General features: G+C 42.1%; 1 protein-coding gene across 1 annotated transcript in view; it reads left to right on the top strand.

Moving 5' to 3' along the window:
- Dhx32 (DEAH-box helicase 32 (putative)) overlaps window positions 1-17,703 on the top strand; it is a 40,436-nt gene that overhangs the window by 9,681 nt on the left and 13,052 nt on the right. Inside the window, exons 3-6 of the mRNA XM_077105267.1 lie at window positions 5,024-5,396; window positions 11,175-11,420; window positions 12,545-12,644; window positions 12,733-12,891. Coding sequence (XP_076961382.1) covers window positions 5,024-5,396; window positions 11,175-11,420; window positions 12,545-12,644; window positions 12,733-12,891 — 878 coding nt within the window. The remainder of the gene's footprint in view (window positions 1-5,023; window positions 5,397-11,174; window positions 11,421-12,544; window positions 12,645-12,732; window positions 12,892-17,703) is intronic.

The raw sequence follows: 17,703 nt of genomic DNA, 5'->3' as shown, positions 1-17,703 counted from the left end.
AAGAAGAAAAGAGAAAAGGAAAAGGAAATAGGAAGTAGGAAAATTAGAAAAGTCACTGCCCTGGACCAGTGCTTCTTGGGCAGTTTTATATCATAGCCCTCATAGACAGTGATAGTATCTGTCCAGCACCTCAAGGAAATGGTGGGTGCTTCTTGCAGCCAGAGGTGACCACCTGTAGGCTCTAGGCTCTAGCTGCCCGGGTGCTGCCTGCCTCTCCAGGTACTGAGGGGATCTGCATATACTGGGATCAGTATTGGTATATCTGCACATCCATAACCCACTTATGGGGCATGCCAGCGGGCCATGGCATGCCATTTAGGCAGCTATGCTTCAGAAGAACAGGTCAAAGATGGCTTTCTGCACACTCATATCCCCAGCATTCAATGTGCTTGTCCCACAGAGGATGCTAGCAAATTTGCTAGAGGAAGGAAATAGAACTGTTCTGGCCCAGCTACTGCTGCAGACTTGAATGTGGCTCTGTGTCCATTCAAAAAGCCCATGTGACTTGTTTCATTTGTACTAAGCTGCTTTCCTGCAAATGTCTGTCGTCAGAAATAGAAGACTTTGATTCAGACTAGGGTCAAGCTATAGGGAATCTTCATACCAAAAACACTCTGACTTGAACTTCTTGAGAACACATTACCTTAGTGATATAACGCTGCTGGCCCAAGTCATCAAGTTAGTATTTTTAATAATATTTATAAAGTTCCTGTTATGTAAATGGTGCATGACTGACAAGAAATGGAAACCTTCTCTGCCTCACAGACTAGTTGCACAGTTGTACAGGCACAACATACAATGCTGAAAGAGGGAAGGATCCCTGGGGGTAGCTGTCATTCTTCACCTTTTACAGGTTAAAGTAGCCTCTTTTTTTTTCTTTTTGTTCTGGGGTTTGAACTCAGGGGGAATTGACCACTGAGCCATGCCCCCAGCCCTATTTTGTATTTTATTTAGAGACAGGGCCTCACTAAGTTGCTTAGTGCCTCGCTCTTGCTGAGGTGGGCTTTGAACTCGTGATCCTCCTGCCTCAGCCTCCCTGAGCCACTGAGGTTACAGGCATGCGCCACCATGCCTGGCTAAAGTAGCCTTTTGGATTGTCATGACTTTAATTAAATGATGGTTCTAAAGGTTCTGAAGTAAGTGCTTGTGCTTTTATATCTTTAATGCCATTTAGACTTTGAAAATTCTTTGATCAGCAAACTCTTGGACATAGTCATTTTAAAAATAGAATAATGGTTTTATCTTAATATGAAATCAGGTGTGTATGTGTGTGTGTGTTTATTTTTTTTTTTTTAGAAAGCTACAAAGATGAGGGGCTGGGGTTGTGGCTCAGTAGTAGAGTGCTTGCCTAGCACTTTCGAGGCCCTGGGTTTGATCCTCAGCACCACATAAAAATAAACAAAATAAAACTATTGTGTCCAACTAAAAAATAAAAATTAAAAAAAGAAAGCTACAAAGATGAATAACTGGAAATCTAATATATTTGAGAGTAGGTCAAGACATTCCTACCATTTAAACATCTATCACATATTGGACTTGCTTTTGTGAGATTATTCAAGGTGCAAAACTCAAGCATTCAATTCTGACAGCCAAAGGAAGGTCCACAATTTACATTAAAGTGTCCCTTTCTTAATAGGGACAAGAGCTTTGGGTGAGTGGGGCTGCAGTGCAAGGCACTCTGATGACAGCCTGCTTCAGCCTCTGCAGGTCTGCTGGGGCTCTTGCTGGCTGCTGGCCGCTCATGTTTTTGTATTTTCGTATTACAGCTCTGCTGCTGGGGCCTGGGGCTTTCTCTTCACCCTGACCTCCCCCAAGCAGAGTCAGCAGACGTCCTGCTTGCTGTTGCTGTGAATGGGGTGCAGTCTTGGGTAGGATGTGAAAACAATACCTTATTTTCCTCCTGGAGCTCTGTGCTCTGGAGGAGGCTGCGTGACTCTATAATGAACTTATCCTCTGTGCTTCAGTTTCCTCATCCCTGAAATCGGATGACTGATGCATCTGCTCAGAGGGGTACTGTGAGGCCTGGGTGAGTCCATATATGGGACCGACGCATAGTGTATGTAGGTGGTAGCCATTTTGTAATTATAATTAAATTTCTGATTAGATTTTTATAATCGGAGCCAGATTCATTTTCCTGGGGAGGTATGCTAGCCATAATTTTGAATAAGCTCAGATTGAGTTGCTACTTAAGGCAAAGGATTTAAGGTTGATTGTTGATTAGAGGAGGCAGTATTCTTCATAACTCCTTGAAAACTAATCCATCAGGCACATAGTGGGCCTCAGGAAAGCCATCTTATGTCCTCTACTTTGTTTTTTTGTTTTTTTGATGCTATATATAACAGTTTCATTCTTTAAGCTTTTTTTTCTGGCCTTTTTTGAAAAAAGAAGACACCTGAATATTATATACCCAAAGTAGTCTTCTTGTAGAAGTGACACATGGATTTTGAATACTGACCTTTTCAGTTTTGAAAACTGAGAGTTCTCAAATTTACATTAAGATCAAACTCAACATATAAAATTATAGAAAATATTAATGTTAATAAAACTTTTAAATATTTTATCATATTCTTAGCATTTTTAAGTCTTAGGGGTTTTTTGTTTGTTTGTTTTTTTGTTTGTTGCAGTGTTGGGGATTGAACCTAGGGGCACTCTACTTACCTAGAATTATAGGGGTGTACCACAGCACCCAGCAGTCTTAAGAATTTAAAATTTGTACTGCATTTCCTGAAACCTTGGCAGTGTATCTATATGTTTTGCATGGTTATCAGTAACAGCACTTTTTAAAGCACTGTACACATGATACCTTATTATCATAAATGTAAGAAATATATCTTTGAAATATATCCATGTCAGAAAAAATTGAAGATTTGTGTAGTAAGTTTTAGGGTGAGCCTTTGTGATTCCTTTAGTTTGATATGATCATCTGGAAGCCAGGCCTTGCTTGCTGAGTTTTAAATAGGTCACCCTCTTCTCTTTTTCTAATTACACCTATCTGTATTTACGTAACACACATGCCTCCTGTCTGACGGTGAGCTCTGTGTCCTACAGCGGCAGTGCTGAGATGGGTTTTGCTGAAAAAGGAACAGAGATTCAGTTTCTACCATTAAGGAAGTAGCATAGATTAAAATGATTTGTTTTAAGATGAACCAAAAACAAGATGGCATTGTATCCTACTGATTAACCTTAGCAAAAGGGGGCCTGAAGGCCAGACTTTGCATGCCTACATTTATTCATCTGTATCTTGAATAAAATGCAATGTTGAAGAAGTCAAAAGATACTTTCTTCTTTAAGTTTGAGGAAAGGGATGATTGCAGTTTGTCGCTGCTCGTTTGGTAAGACACGAGAATACGTATGAAAAGGAAGGCCAAGAGGAAATGTGTTGATCCCACAGAGCAACAGAGAAAAGCAGGAACCTTATCCCCAAGATGTAGAGGCCAGGGAGGCAATCTGTAATTTAACAGTGGCATCAGACATGATAGGTGCTCAGGTTGAGATCTTGACTCTGTGCCTGGCTTTGTGACAGGGTGTTTAGCCTTTCTGAATCTCAGGTCCTCATTCATAAAAATGAGATGGTAATAAATCTACCTTGAAGATTTATTCTGAAGGTTAAGTGAGAAACCGTCTGCCCCAGACTAGCAGCTTGCCTGATACACTAGGAGCTAAAACCGTGTTTCTATTCTTCTCTTTCTTCCTTTAAAGTGGTCAACTGAGAGCTGTGCCAGGGTCGCCAAGACCCACTAGGTATGATGATTTGCCAGGAGGATTCAGAATATAGTTTACTCACACCTAAGATGTATTGCAATGAAGATATATTTAGTGAAAGGATACAAAGCAAGACCAGCACAGAAAATGGGGTATGGGCTAAAGTTAAGAGGAAACCAGCATAAGCTTCTAGGAGTCCTCTCCCAGGGGTCACACAGCACAGTGAGTTGTGACGATATGCAAAGTGGTGTCCTCCTGGGAAACTCACTAGACTCAGTGCCCAGGGGTTTGAGTGGAGGATGGTCACATAAGCACCCTCTGCTTAGTACAGTGCAAGCTTCCAGACCCCCCGGAGGAAGGCACCAGGGCAGCCTCAGCCTTGTTGCTTGTGTGGTTTAGGCACAGTGGGCCAGTGCTTCCCAGTTCTGGGAAGAAAGGGTGAAAACCCTCCCCAAATCTGAGTTTCCAAATGCTAGTGAGAAAAAGCCTTGCAATCAATCCTTTCTGAGAATAGCAGTCTCAGAACCGTTATGTACAAAGACAAACAATAGCAAATACCTTAAATGGCTAGAAAATGTGTAAAATTGCTTTCTTTAAGCAACACATAGGTAAATATATGTCAGAAAGATATTTGAGTGACAGATAGGTTATTTTTTATTATTTTTAAAAATAAAATCCCAAAAACTGCTGAAAAAATCCATTAAAATCATTAATGATTCCTGCTGTCTCCAGGCATTCTGGCCAATTTGCATGCTGTTCTCATATGAAGATTATCTTTAGAGACTTGTGTTTGTTTAGTATTGGAGTGAGAGCCCAAGCTTATTGACGACAACATATTAGGGACACATTCCCACCGTGCACCGCCAGTGATGGAGATCTCCCTGTGGGAGCTGGCTGCGAGCCTGGAAAGCGTATGCTGTTACGGAGAATTCTCCCACTCATGAAGGGGAAGGGACAATGCCTGCCTGGTGAGGGTGTTTTGTGGTAATTTTTTTTTTTTATTTATAAAGCTTTGGGTCCATGTTAAACACAGCTCTTGTTACTATTTATAATAAGCATTTAGGCAGAAGTCTTCAACCTGCGATCGTCCTAAGAGAACCCATGAATATATATATACAAACTGGGTGTAAATTTTCTTGATGTCTATTTTCCCATGTTGGAGGCCTGTAGATTCTACCACCTCAACATTATCCTGGTCCCAGTGAAGATGTAGAGCCACTGATTTAAAGAAAAGGGTACAAGGGAAAGGCGTGTTTGTTGTAGAAAGTTCTCCGCATGACTTTCTTCAGAATATTCTAACTGAAATGTGCCTTCTTTACAGGTACTGTACTGACGACATGCTGCAAAGAGAAATGATGTCCAGTCCTTTCTTGGGTAGCTATGGGGTCGTCATCCTGGATGATGTCCATGAAAGCAGCATTGCCACCGACGTGTTACTCGGACTTCTCAAGGATGTCTTGCTAGCAAGACCAGAGCTGAAGCTCATAATCAACTGCTCCCCTCTCCTGGTCAGCAAACTCAGCTCTTACTATGGAAACGTGCCTCTCATAGAGGTGAAAAATAAGCACCCTGTGGAAGTTGTGTACCTTAGTGGGGCTCAAAAGGATTCTTTCCAGTCTATTTTACGCCTTATCTTTGAAATTCACCACTCGGGTGAGGAGGGCGACATTGTAGTCTTTCTGGCCTGTGAGCAAGTAAGTAAGTGCTACTTTGACCCAGCAGTGTGTAATGAGGAATTTCACTGGGAAGCTTTTAATAACTAACACACGGTTTCCATCTGCCGGGTAACTGTTTAAACATTGAGCTCCATCACACCTCATTCTTTGACACTTCCAAAGCCTTGGCAGGGTAAATAAAACCTGCACTGAGAGGGGAACAGGGAAGTGTTGCTGAAGTCACATGCTGTTCTGCAAACAGAAAGCGAGGCTGCAAGGTGCCTGTGGAAGTGATCTCCAGGCCAGCTCCCTGGCCAGGGCTGCCCGGCCCAGGCCTGCTGGCTTCCTCGTTGTCTGTGCAGTAGACACGCAGGGACTCTCGACTGCCCAGGCACATTTGTGGAGATCACAAATCTAACCTAAGCTCTTGGGATGGAGTTCAGCAGCAACAAAGTTCCCGTAAATGTTCCCGTGACAGTGGGGTGCGAGACGGAAACGGTGGATTGGGCTCCCCAGAAGGCCATCTCCCTAGAATGAGCCTCCTTTACTTAAAGATGGAGGAAAACCTTAACTTGGATTTCTTGCAAACTTCTCTTCAAAAGAATGCTTGGAAATGTACAGTTGAGCCTCTTTTCCGTTTTTGGTTGCTTTTCTACAGCGAGTTGCCATTGGGGTTACTTCATTTTTTTATTGAAGCAACACTGACTCTTTGTTGATTCATGGGCAGAATCTAAAAGCCCCCAGATCACCAGAATCCCACCTCTTCTTAGAGACTGGTTGCCTGGTCCTCTTCCCTTCAAATCTGTTCACTTAGAGAGTAAAAGTACTAGTTCTTAGACCATGACCCGAACAGGTAGTGGTTCTAGTGATTTAACAGAAACCGAGGAGGAAACTGTTCACTGCAGGCTGTGTCACCTGCCGAAGAGAGGAGCATCTGCTCCTCTGTCAGAGCCTCCGCCTGCTCATTCCTGTACTGCCAGGAAGAGCCCAGGAGAGTCCCTGCCTCTCAGAACAGGGGGAACACTGGTCCTCCTAGCTTTGGGAACTTTAACAGTTTTCTTACAACTTAAATGTTACCTGTTTCCTTAAAGAAAGTCACTTAGAATCTTAAATGTGTATGTTCTATAGTGTATTTATCAAATTTTTGTACAAAGATGATAAACATTCTCTTGAATTGTAATCCACCTATGAGAGTGATTTATTCTATTGTCATGTCCTAACCTTGCATGATTTAGGATATTCAAAAAAGTCCTCAGGAACATAATAAAATGACTAAGGAGGCAGAGAATCTATGAAAACAGAGGTCCCCAGTGTCACTGAGTGAACCTAAGGAAGGGAAAAATGGCAACATAAGAAATCTAAAGCATATAGAATTGCCAGGTAAAAAAGCAGACCTGCATTTCTGCAAAAGGAGAAAGTGTAATTAAGACTGGTGGGATGAATGGTTATCTTGTCTTTCAAGTACGTAAACAAAAATTTCAAAATGAACTTTTGGAAAATAAAAGCTTGTAAGAGAATTGGAATGATGGTCTTAAAGCATTTGATCCTTGTAAGTAACATAAGCTATAAACTAACAGCAGCAGTGACTGTTGACTTTCTGGACTTTAGAAGGTAAACTTCACTGAGACCGGTTGTGGAAACCGAGTCCACAGGATGCCAGACTGCCAGGGTATTTCTGTCAGGAAATCCTCAGTCTTATAATCTGAAGATCTTGAAAATAATATGCTAGGATAGCTGCCAGGTTTCTGTTCTCGTGACTAAAAGGCTCAGGGGTCACTCCAGTTGAACTGAGCTAACTGGGCTGCACCAAATAACCCCACAAGAGACACAAATACCTTTTTCTTTGGAGTCGCTGTGACGGCTCCTCTGACCTTAAGGGTCCAGAGCGAGCGAGAGCACGCACTGACCCCTTTTATTGAGGAGAAGCGATTCAAATGAGGCAAGGGGTCAAGTTTCAGGGGGCTGAGTCCACTGTCAGCAGGTTGACTGACACCTGGCTAGGCCACACCCAAAGGCATAAGAGAAGGAGACACACACAAGGCACTTCCATGGAAGATTCTATCCTAAACAGAGCAAGGGGTTATATTACAAAGGAACATGTGAGTGTAGCTTCACCCATGGGGCTGTAGCAAGACACACCCATGCACGAGACACCAACGCTCGAACCCAAGAAGGGTGAGGAAAGCTCTGCCACATTTCTGTGACTGAGAGCCTCAGCACCCAGCTGGGGAGTGTAACTCAAGTCACGTGTAAGGTTGGTCTCCCACAGATAGCTGCAGGGGGGTTTTGTAGTTCTGGCCTCTAAGAGTAAGATCCCTGAAGACGCTGGAGACCCTCTGGTCCATAGGCAATAGCTGCTGTAGTTCTGCTGGCTCCTGCAGACCTTCCCTGGAAGCTGGCTGTTCCTGGTGATTCAGCCCCACAGTCCACAGGTGTCATTGGTCTTCCTTGCCCCATCCACCCAACAGGTGCAACACAGTGTGGTTATGGGCTTCTCTTTTACCCCTCTTATTCCATCATTGTTAAGATATTCCTCTTTGATGGTCTTGGAAAGGTTTGTCTTGCTTGGAAATCCCTGTTCACAGCTGTGGATCATTATTTCCCCATGCTATTTAAGCTTTCTTGGTTCTTATATAAAGCTTTAAAACCTTCCATAGTGCTTAAGTAGAATATGAGAACAAACCCAGGCAGTTTAGTGGAATAGTGCTCGCTGTGATTTTTTATTGAAAAAATATATTTCAAATTGCAGAAACATTTTGGTTTCATTGAGTCAGTAATGCATTCACATTAGGTATGTGACATTTTCTCAAAGTTCTTGCTTAGTGTCACATCTGCTGTGAATTAATCCCCATAATTCACCTGCTGCCCAGGGTCTTGGCACCTGAGACTTACAGCCCTGAATGTTTACAGGGTATTGTTCTTATCACTTAGCTATCATTTAGCCTGAAAACAAAAACTGAAAACAAGTAGAAAATGTAGGGTGAGATTTATGGTGGTGTCTAGCCAGAGTACCCTGCAGTGACAAACTGTCAGAGAAGCTGTTGGCAGGTTGGCATTTTCTGGTTCTATGCAGCTGAGGGTCTCCTCTCGTTTGGGAGGCTGGACATCTACTGAATATTGTCCTTCAGTAGATGTTGCCGTTTTGCATAGCTATACAGGTAGCGTCCTATATATACAAAGGCTCTGGACACACAGAGTAAGAAGATTCAAGGAAATGATTGAACAAAAGGTATTAGGCACCAGGTGTGTTTTAAGCATTTTTAAATTTCTGAAGCTTATGGCCTCAAAGCTCTCTATCATCTGTGCTTGAAGACTCTAAATTTTGTGTGTGTTTTTATTTTTATTTTGGTACCAGTGGTTGAACCCAGGGGCACTTAGCCTCTGAGCCACATCCCCAGCCCTCTTTATTTTTTTATTTTGAGACAGGGTCTTATTAAATTGCTTAGGGCCTACCAGGCCTCTGGGATTACAGGTGTGCACCACCATGCCCAGCAAGTCTAACTTTTATAATATATATATATATATATATATATAGATAGATAGATAGATAGATAGATAAAGAGAGAGAGAGAGAGAGAGAGAGAGAGAGAGTGAGTTTTTTTAGAAATATTTTCTTTCTAGTTGTAATTGGACACAATACATTTTATTTTTATGTGGTGCTGAGGATAAAACCCCATGCCCCACATGTGCTAGGCGAGTACTCTACCGCTGAGCCACAACCCCAGCCCCTATATAATATATATTTAGATCTCATTCTGCTTTTTCCTACTAAGGGTTTATCCCCCATCCCACTTTGGAACAAAATTCAACATTTGAACCTATTCCCAACTAAAAAGTTGACAACTAAAAGCAAATTAAAAATTAATTATTAAAATCATTCTTTCAACAGTATTCTAAGTATAAGAGTAGATATTTTACAGTACCTGGAATCGAGCCTCCTTTCCCATCCCCAGGTTAGCTGCGGAGGGTGTTGACCTGTGCCGTCTGGGAGGAGTGGTGGGTCTCTGGGCAGGCCAGCCTCAGCAAGGTCCAGGAGCTCAGGACTCAGTTGTTTTCCTTTTAATTTCTAGGCTGTCCTCACAAAATATGTGAGATAAAATGAAGTGATCAGAATTGTAAAAGTGGAAAAATAGTTTGTTCTTGCTATTCCATTTGGCCAGTTTTCATTTATTTATGATCAACAGTCATGCTGTTTGTTCAGTTAAAAAAAAAAAAAATCAGCTAGACATGGAGGTGCATGCCTGTAATCCCAATGAGGCTGAGGCAGGAGAAACGCCAGTTCAAAATCAGTCTCAGCAACTTCCCAAGCCCCTGTCTCAAAATCAAAAGGGCTAGGGATGTGGCTCAGTGGTTAAAAGCCCCTGGATTCAATCCCTGGTACCTAAAGGAACAAGGAAAGAAAAAAAGGAGCTTACCCCAGTTCTTAGAGATCTGTGAAGCCTGACCCTTTTCAGGCAGATCTGTCTTCCTCCAAAACCCTTGAGTTAACTCAATCCCATTCTACAAAAGGTGTAGAAAGGAAGGCATCACAAGGTAGAAAAACAGAGTACAGCTAAGTCCTAAACTTTAAGGGTCACAGGAAGCCATCTTTCAACTTAATGGAATCTAACAAATTCAGTGAAGCTTCTTTCACTTGGTAGTTTGTTAGACCATTTAAAAGGTTAAAAGTTTGGAAACATAAAGAGGAGTCAAAATTACAGTGTGACATCTTTTTTATATGACTTTCTAAAAATTTAGGTGTGATTTGAAAAATAGAAAAACTCTCTCTTGGGGCTGGGGTTGAGGCCCAGCGGTAGAGCACTCGCCTCGCTCGTGTGAGACCCTGGGTTCAATCCTCAGCACCACATAAAAATAAATAAACAAAATAAAGATATTGTGTCCATGTATAGCTAAAAAAAATTTAAAAGAAAAATACTCTCTAAAATGCCTTACCTTTTAAGCATTTTCTGTCAATGATTTGTACATAGTTTTATGGCAAATAGTTTTATTTTCATTTTTTATTTTTTGTGATACTGGGGATTGAGCCAGGGGTGCTCTACCACTGAGGTACATTCCTAGCCCTTTTTATTTTTTTAAATTTTGAGACAGGGTCTTGCTAAATTGCTGAGGTCGACCCCAAACTTGTGATCGTCCTGCCCCAGGTTTCTGAGTTGCTGGGGTTTGAGGCATGTGCCACCATGCCCGACCATAATTTACATTTTCCCCCATGCTCTATCTGACATGTATTTAAACATATTTCTAGACACCTGAATCATGCAAAGATGTTCAGTAGCACTATTTGCTCTGTACTTTATTGTATTTCTGCTACTTTAAAGGCTAATGAGTCAAAATCAGTTTTAGAATGATCCAGATGGGGATCCTGATTATATTTGTCTATGTGCCTTTATAGGAAATGTGCAGCAAGTGTGTAATTCCCAGGTCTGCTAGTGTTAAAATGCAGCAATGCATCCTCACTGATTCGAGAATAAGTTGTGTCTACCTGTCATTGCTTATAGATATGAGCAGCCTCATCAAGCTGGAGAAATAGCCAGATAATGAGGCAAAGGCAAAGATAGTACATCTCACAAGAGGAAACCCATTTTGGACCAAAAGCAATGAAATAACTTATAAATTATATTTAATGACCCCAGTGAAATTTTCTTCTCCAGTTATATCTTATTTAAAGATATATGTAGGCAACAACCAAGGCATTTCTTTCCCTGCCTGCTTTATACAGAATTGGCTATAATTTTATTGAATTATGACTTTTATAAAAAAATAGCAATTTGTGTTGTGCTTATTCTCATGGGTGATTTTTTTTTTTTTTTTTAATGCTAGGATATTGGAAAAGCCTATGAGAATGTCTGCCAAGAAGGGTCTAACTTAAACCCAGATCTTGGAGAACTGGTGGTGGTTCCTTTGTACCCCAGAGAAAAGTGTGCACTATTCAAGCCAATGGATGAAACAGAGAAGAAATGCCAAGTTTATCCAAGACGAGTGGTGTTGACCACCAGCTCTGGAGAATCTCTGATCTGGAGCAACACAGTCAGATTTGTTATTGATGTGGGTGTGGAGAGAAGAAGGGTAATTATCATCAAGGAGGTTAAATAATGTGCTGATGATCACGAAGATCCACTTTCTTGGGTTTCCACCATTTTGCTGGCCAGAAAGTGAGAATGCACCGTTGTGTCCTGGATTCTCTAAATTTGGTCACACATTCAAAGAAGAGTGATGTTGGTAGTCTGGAAACAAATTAAACTGATTGAGGTACCAGAGGAGGTTTGGAGGAAAGACAAAACTTTAGCATGAGGGTAGTAGTTCTCTTTGTCTGTGTTTTCTTTAGATAAGGTCCCGGCATAGGATACCTAAACTTATCTTCTCCTATGTACATCTAGATAATTTTTGGTAGCCCCTTTATCAAAGCATCTTGCCCAGGAATTTACTAGAAATCAGAAGTGCACCATTTTTAATTTTAGCAAATATTGGCTTGCAATGTACTAAATTTTTTAGAACATATATTGCTTGAATAAAGCTATTTTAGATAAGATACCTTTATCAGTCCCTTTAAAATAAAAAAATCATGGAAAATGAAAATAAGCTCTCTCAAACTCCAAAGTCACTGGGACTAAAGATATCATAGCCTTTGAGAGCTGAAAGGGAATTAGCAAATATTGATTCATTTACCATTATTAGCTGTTGAACACCTAAATATCCTTGTGTTACTGTGACAAAAAAATAGCCCCAAAAGTTATGAAGGTTCCCTTGGAGCCAGTTAGAGTTGATCTTGACTGAAGTAGTCCACCATTCAGAGAACCCAAGTGCTGCTTGCCCCTGAAGTCATTCTTAAAAACTTGCTGTTCGTGCTGTCTGTGGTTTCTTATAGTAGGTGTTGTACCTGAGAAAGCTCAGAGCACACCGTACATCAGAGCATTACCACTAGGAGCAGCAGCGCTGTTCTCCATGTGCCTGGAAAGTTAGCAGCGCTGGTATCTCAGCAGATGGTGCAATGGCCCCAAGTTCTGGAAGCCGCAGGGAGAGCAGACAACCTTCCAGCCATGTGTTGAAGCACTTGCAGTCCCTGTTTCATGGAAGTGAACTAATAGTAAATGCAGACAAAGGAAAGGCACCTGTATGAGTGCGTCCTCACAGCAACGTGCAGCATGGCATGGTAGCTGCCTGAGGCTAACGCTGCTGTCTTTCCATTAAAGGTGTACAACCCCAGGATCAGAGCCAACTCCCTCGTCACACAGCCCATCAGCCAAAGCCAAGCGGAGATTCGCAAGCAGATTCTCGGGGCATCCTCTTCAGGTAGCACTGCGGACACAGAAACCAAATGCGGCTGTTTAGATGAAGGCCACACGGAGGCACTGAAGTCACTTTCCTTGATTTCTTGTAGGGAAACTTTTCTGTCTGTACACTGAAGAATTTGCCTCCAAAGACATGAGGCCACTGAAACCAGCAGAAATGCAAGAAGCCAACCTAACCAGCATGGTGCTCTTCATGAAGAGGATTGACATCGCAGGCTTGGGCCACTGCGACTTCATGAACAGGCCAGGTAGCGGGACCTGGGGGCCACAACTTACCTGTTGATCTCCTGCCCTCTCCAGTTCTGAGAACAGATGGCACCTGGCAGTGCAAGCAAAGGCATCTGGTTGGTCCAAAGCATTTTTCCCATTAGAGGCAACATTCTCTGACAGAAGCCCCCAAACCTCTAGGAAGCATCTTTGCTGTCACTGGGTAATATCTGCCACTGACCACTGGACTGTCTAGGCCTGAGAAACAGGTGGGGCAGTGGAGTCTCGGAGTGCAGGGGAAGATGGAGACAGTACCCCTGTAGCTCAGAGATTCTTGGAAGGGGTGTTTGAAGGCCAGTGGTCCTTCCTTAGGAGCCATGCTGTCACCTGAGGAAGAGCCACTAGAATTCCACTCCTTTGTAGTTGAGGTCAAACTCCGACACGAGGGAGGTGATGTTCTTGAACTCTGGGTGGAGTTACACTGTGAGCACGCTCCTCCTGGCATCTAATGGACACACTGAGAACAGCCCTGCCCTAGCACACCTCTGGCTTTGTCCCTTGAGTCCATGCCTTGTCAGGACCTGTGCTGGCCACCAAATGCTGAGGAAAACCCCCAGAGCAGGCAGCACCCAGGCCAGAGTGGCTCAGGGTGCTTGGGGGAGGAAGCAGGCGGTGGTTCCCGCGCATTCCCACGTGGTTTGACCTGCCTGTGCTGGGTAAACCCCCTCAGCTCTAGGCACAGCATCCTGGCATGGGGTCACTTGGTTTTAAATGTCAACAGCCAGCTGGTGGTTTGCAGGCAGCAATGCTGTGCTTATTCCTATCCACTTCAACACCAGCCTGTCCCCGCAGGAATAACAACAGTGACATTTATATGGCTGGTGTTTAGTGTCATGTGAAACAATTTAATATAGCAACCCTGCCAAGGGAGTGCTATTATTTGCTCCATTTTACAGATTAGGAAACTGAATCACAAAGAAAGGAGGTAACCCACTGCCATTGAAGAAGGTGAACATCAAACCCTGGCTGTAGAGCCCTCCTGCCACACTGCCACCTGTCTCTGTAAAGCCCTGTGGGCATGTCCTGGAGCCTCCTGGTGCTGGAGGCTTCTTTCCCCTTGGACAGTCCCCTGGCGCTCCCTTCCTTTCACTCCCCTGTCAGCAGGCGGGTCCTCCTCTCCCCCAGTCACCAGGGGCCCGAAACACAGCCCGGGAGCACTAGTTGCCATGGTCCTGGATTCCACCCGCTTGCGCCTGCCCCTAACCCCAGGCCCAGTACCCTTGCACCTGCCACTTTGCCCCGTGACCTGCAGCTTGACCTCAGTAAAGCTAAGGGGTGTGGCTTCTCCTGGGAAGGCCCCTGGCTGAGTGTGGCAGTCCTTGGCTGTCATGTTAGTTTTCACTTGGGCTCTATGTTAAAGGAACATCCTTAATTTTGTCAGTACTTTAAGCTGGTGGCTGTAATTTGCACTTTACCAAAGATGTAAATGACAGCCTCCTGGCCTGGGGGCTCTGCTATCTTTTTTGTTGTGGTTCTAACTAGTTACACATGACAGTAGAATGCATTTTGACATACTGTACTCAAATGGAGCACAGCTTCTCATTCCTCTGGCAGTACATGGTGCAGAGTCACTCCAGGAGTGTAGTCATACATGTATAGAGTAATAATGTCTGTCTCATTCTACCTTCCCTCCCCTCCTCACAGCCCCTCCCTCCCCTCCCTTGCCTCTACACAAACCAAAGTTCCTTCATTCTTCCCCATCCCCCCACCCCACTGTGGATCAGCATCCACTTACCAGAGAAAACATTCGGCTTTTGGTTTTTTGGGATTAGCTTATTTCATTTAGCATCATATTCTCTAGTTCCATCCATTTACCTGCAAATGCCATAATGTCATTCTTCTTTAAGGCTAGTAATATTCCATTGTGTGTACGTTCCGCATTTTCTTTATCCATTCATCTGTTGAAAGGCATCTAGGTTGGTTTCATATTTAACTATTGTGCATTGAGCTGCTATGAACATTGATGTGGCTGCATTACTATACTATGCTGATTTAAATCCTTTGGGTATAAACCAAGGAGTGGGATAGCTGGGCCAAATGGTGGTTCCATTCCAAGTTTTCTGAGATACCTCTATAGTAGTTGTACCATTTTGCAGCCCCACCAGCAATGTATGAGTGTATCTTTTTTTCCACATACTCACCAACATTTATTATTGCTAGTATTCTTGATAATTTCCATTCTGACTGGAGTGAAATGAAATCTTAGAGTAGTTTTGATTCATATTTCTCTACTTGCTAGAGATGATGAACATTTTTTCATGTTTGTTGATCAGTTGTATTTCTTCTTCTGTGAAGTGTCTGTTCAGTTCCTTAGCCCATTTGTTGATTGGGTTTTTTGTTTGTTTGATGTTAAGTTTTTTTGAGCTCTTTTTATATCCTGGAGATTAGTGCTCTACCTGAGGTGTGTGTAGTAAATTTTTTCCATTATGTAAGCTCTCTCCACACGTTATTAATTGTTTCCTTTGCTGAGAAGCTTTTTAGTTTGAATCCGTCCCATTTATTGATTCTTGATTTTTACTTCTTGCACTTTAGAAGTCTTGTTCATGAAATTAGGTCCTAAGCCAACATAATGAAGATTTGAGCCTGTTTTTTCTTCTTAATAGAAGTCTCTATTCTAGTGTCTTAAGTCTTTGGTCCACTTTGAGTTGATTTTGTGCAGGGTGAGAGATAGATATTTAATTTCATTTTGCTATGTATGATTTCCTGTTTTGCCAGCACCATTTGTTGAAAAGGCTATCTTTTCTCCAGTGAATGTTTTTGGCATCCTTGTCTAGTATGAGATAACCATATTTATGTGGGTTTGTCTCTGTATTTTCTATTCTGTACCATTGGTCTACATGTGTATTTTGGTACCAGTTTCAGGTCTGGTATTGTGAGGCCTCCTGCTTCACTCTTCTTGCTGAGGATTGCTTTGGCTATTCTGGGTCTCTTATTTTTCCAAATGAATTTCACGATTGCTTTTTCTAGTTCTATGAAGAATGCCATTGGGATTTGAATAGGAATTGCATTAAATCTATATAATAGTTTTGATAGTATGCCATTTTGATTATGTTAATTCTGCCTATCCAAGAGCATGGGAGGGCGATCTTTCTATCCTCTATTATCTTTTTCACTTTCTTTCTTTAGTGTTCTGAAGTCATTGTAAAGGTCCCTCTTTTGAGTCCCAAATATTTTATTTTATTTTTTTAGGCTAGGGTGGTTTTTCTAATCTCTCTTCCAATGGATTCATTGCTTATGTATAGAAGTGCATTTGGTTTATGGGTATTGAGTTTATATCCTGCTACTTTGCTAAATTCATTTATTAGTTCTAGAAGTTTTCTGGTGGAATTTTTTGGATCTTCTAAATGTAGAACCATGTCATTGGCAAATAGTGATAGTTTGAGTTCTTCTTTTCCTATGTGTATCCATTTAATTTCTTTCATCTGATTGCTTTAGCTAGAGTTTCAAGGACTATATTGAACAGTGGTAAAAGAGGGAATCTCTGTCTTGTTCCAGTTTTTAGAGGGAATCCTTTCAATTTTTCTCCATTTAGAATGATGTTGGCCTTGGGCTTAGCATGGATAGCTTTTACAATGTTGAGGTATGTTCCTAGTATCCCTAGTTTTTCTAGTGTTTTGAACATGAAGAGGTACTGTATTTTGTCCAGTGCTTTCTCTGCATCTATTGAGATAATCATGATTCTTGTCTTTAAGTCTATTGATGTGATGTGTACATTTATTGATTTCCATATGCTGAACCAACATGCATCCCTGTGGTATTCTTGTCAGTTGTCACTTTGCACAAGGGACAGAAGTTGGCAATAGGCCTTGGAATCAGAGGGTCCTTAGGGTAGAAGCTGTACAATTTCTACCTGTTTGCACTGCCTCTCTTCTATCATTTACCCAGTGGCACCAGTAGGATTTAGGGGCACTCAAGAAAATGTAAATGATTTTAGAGTTACTTTTTCTCAAAAAAAAAATGTTTTTACAATACTGGTAGAATTTGGGACAAATTTTTTTATACAAGAGAATTTTATAAGTGAAGGTGAAGTGTAAGCTAGGCAAGAGTCGAGTAAAGCAGGGTAAGGCTCAAGCAGAGAATGGCCGTTTCTGAGCAGAAAACAACAGAGACATGCTGCTTATGGTTATCTTGGGAATCACCAATTTTTAGTAGAAGAGGGTCACCTAAGGATGCTGACTTTGAAAATAAAAAGGTAAAGGGCTGGGGTTGTGGCTCAGTGGTAGAGTGCTCACCTAGTACATGTGAGGCACTAGATTCGATCCTCAGCACCATATTAAAATGAAATAAGGATATTTTTTAAAAAAAAGAAAAAGTAAAAAGACAGATGGAGTGCAGGCAGCTTACCACCCGAGGAGGTGCCCGCTGCAGAGGGGCCCAGGAAACAGCTGCAGCTGCCAGGCCAGCAAGAGTGGATCCTGCCCCTCAACAGTGCCCAGTCCTCCCCAAATCCCCCAAGGAGTTCCCTATTGAATTCTCCTAATAAATGTCTTGAAAAACCATTACTATGTTCCAAGAAGCCACTGCTCCTCTAGGTGAGAATCTTTTTCGAAAATTTAAGATTTTCAAATTTACTTTTGGGGACTCTGGAATCTTCAAAAAGGGTCATTACCTAAATTAGCAGTAGCTTCCTGGAGAGACCTTCTCTTTTGCTTGACCTGACATGTTTTCTACCACAGTTTGGACCTCTAACAATTTACTTAACAGTTTTTCGGTTTGTTTTTTACTAGTTTCTAATCTACTATAAAGGTAACGCAACCCAGTAAGGTAGCATAAAACAAAGCCGAAACAGAATG

Source organism: Callospermophilus lateralis, chromosome 15 (genome assembly GCF_048772815.1).
Source record: "Callospermophilus lateralis isolate mCalLat2 chromosome 15, mCalLat2.hap1, whole genome shotgun sequence".
In the NCBI taxonomy this organism is placed as follows: Eukaryota; Metazoa; Chordata; class Mammalia; order Rodentia; family Sciuridae; genus Callospermophilus; species Callospermophilus lateralis.
This window is presented reverse-complemented; position numbering and strand designations above follow the sequence as displayed.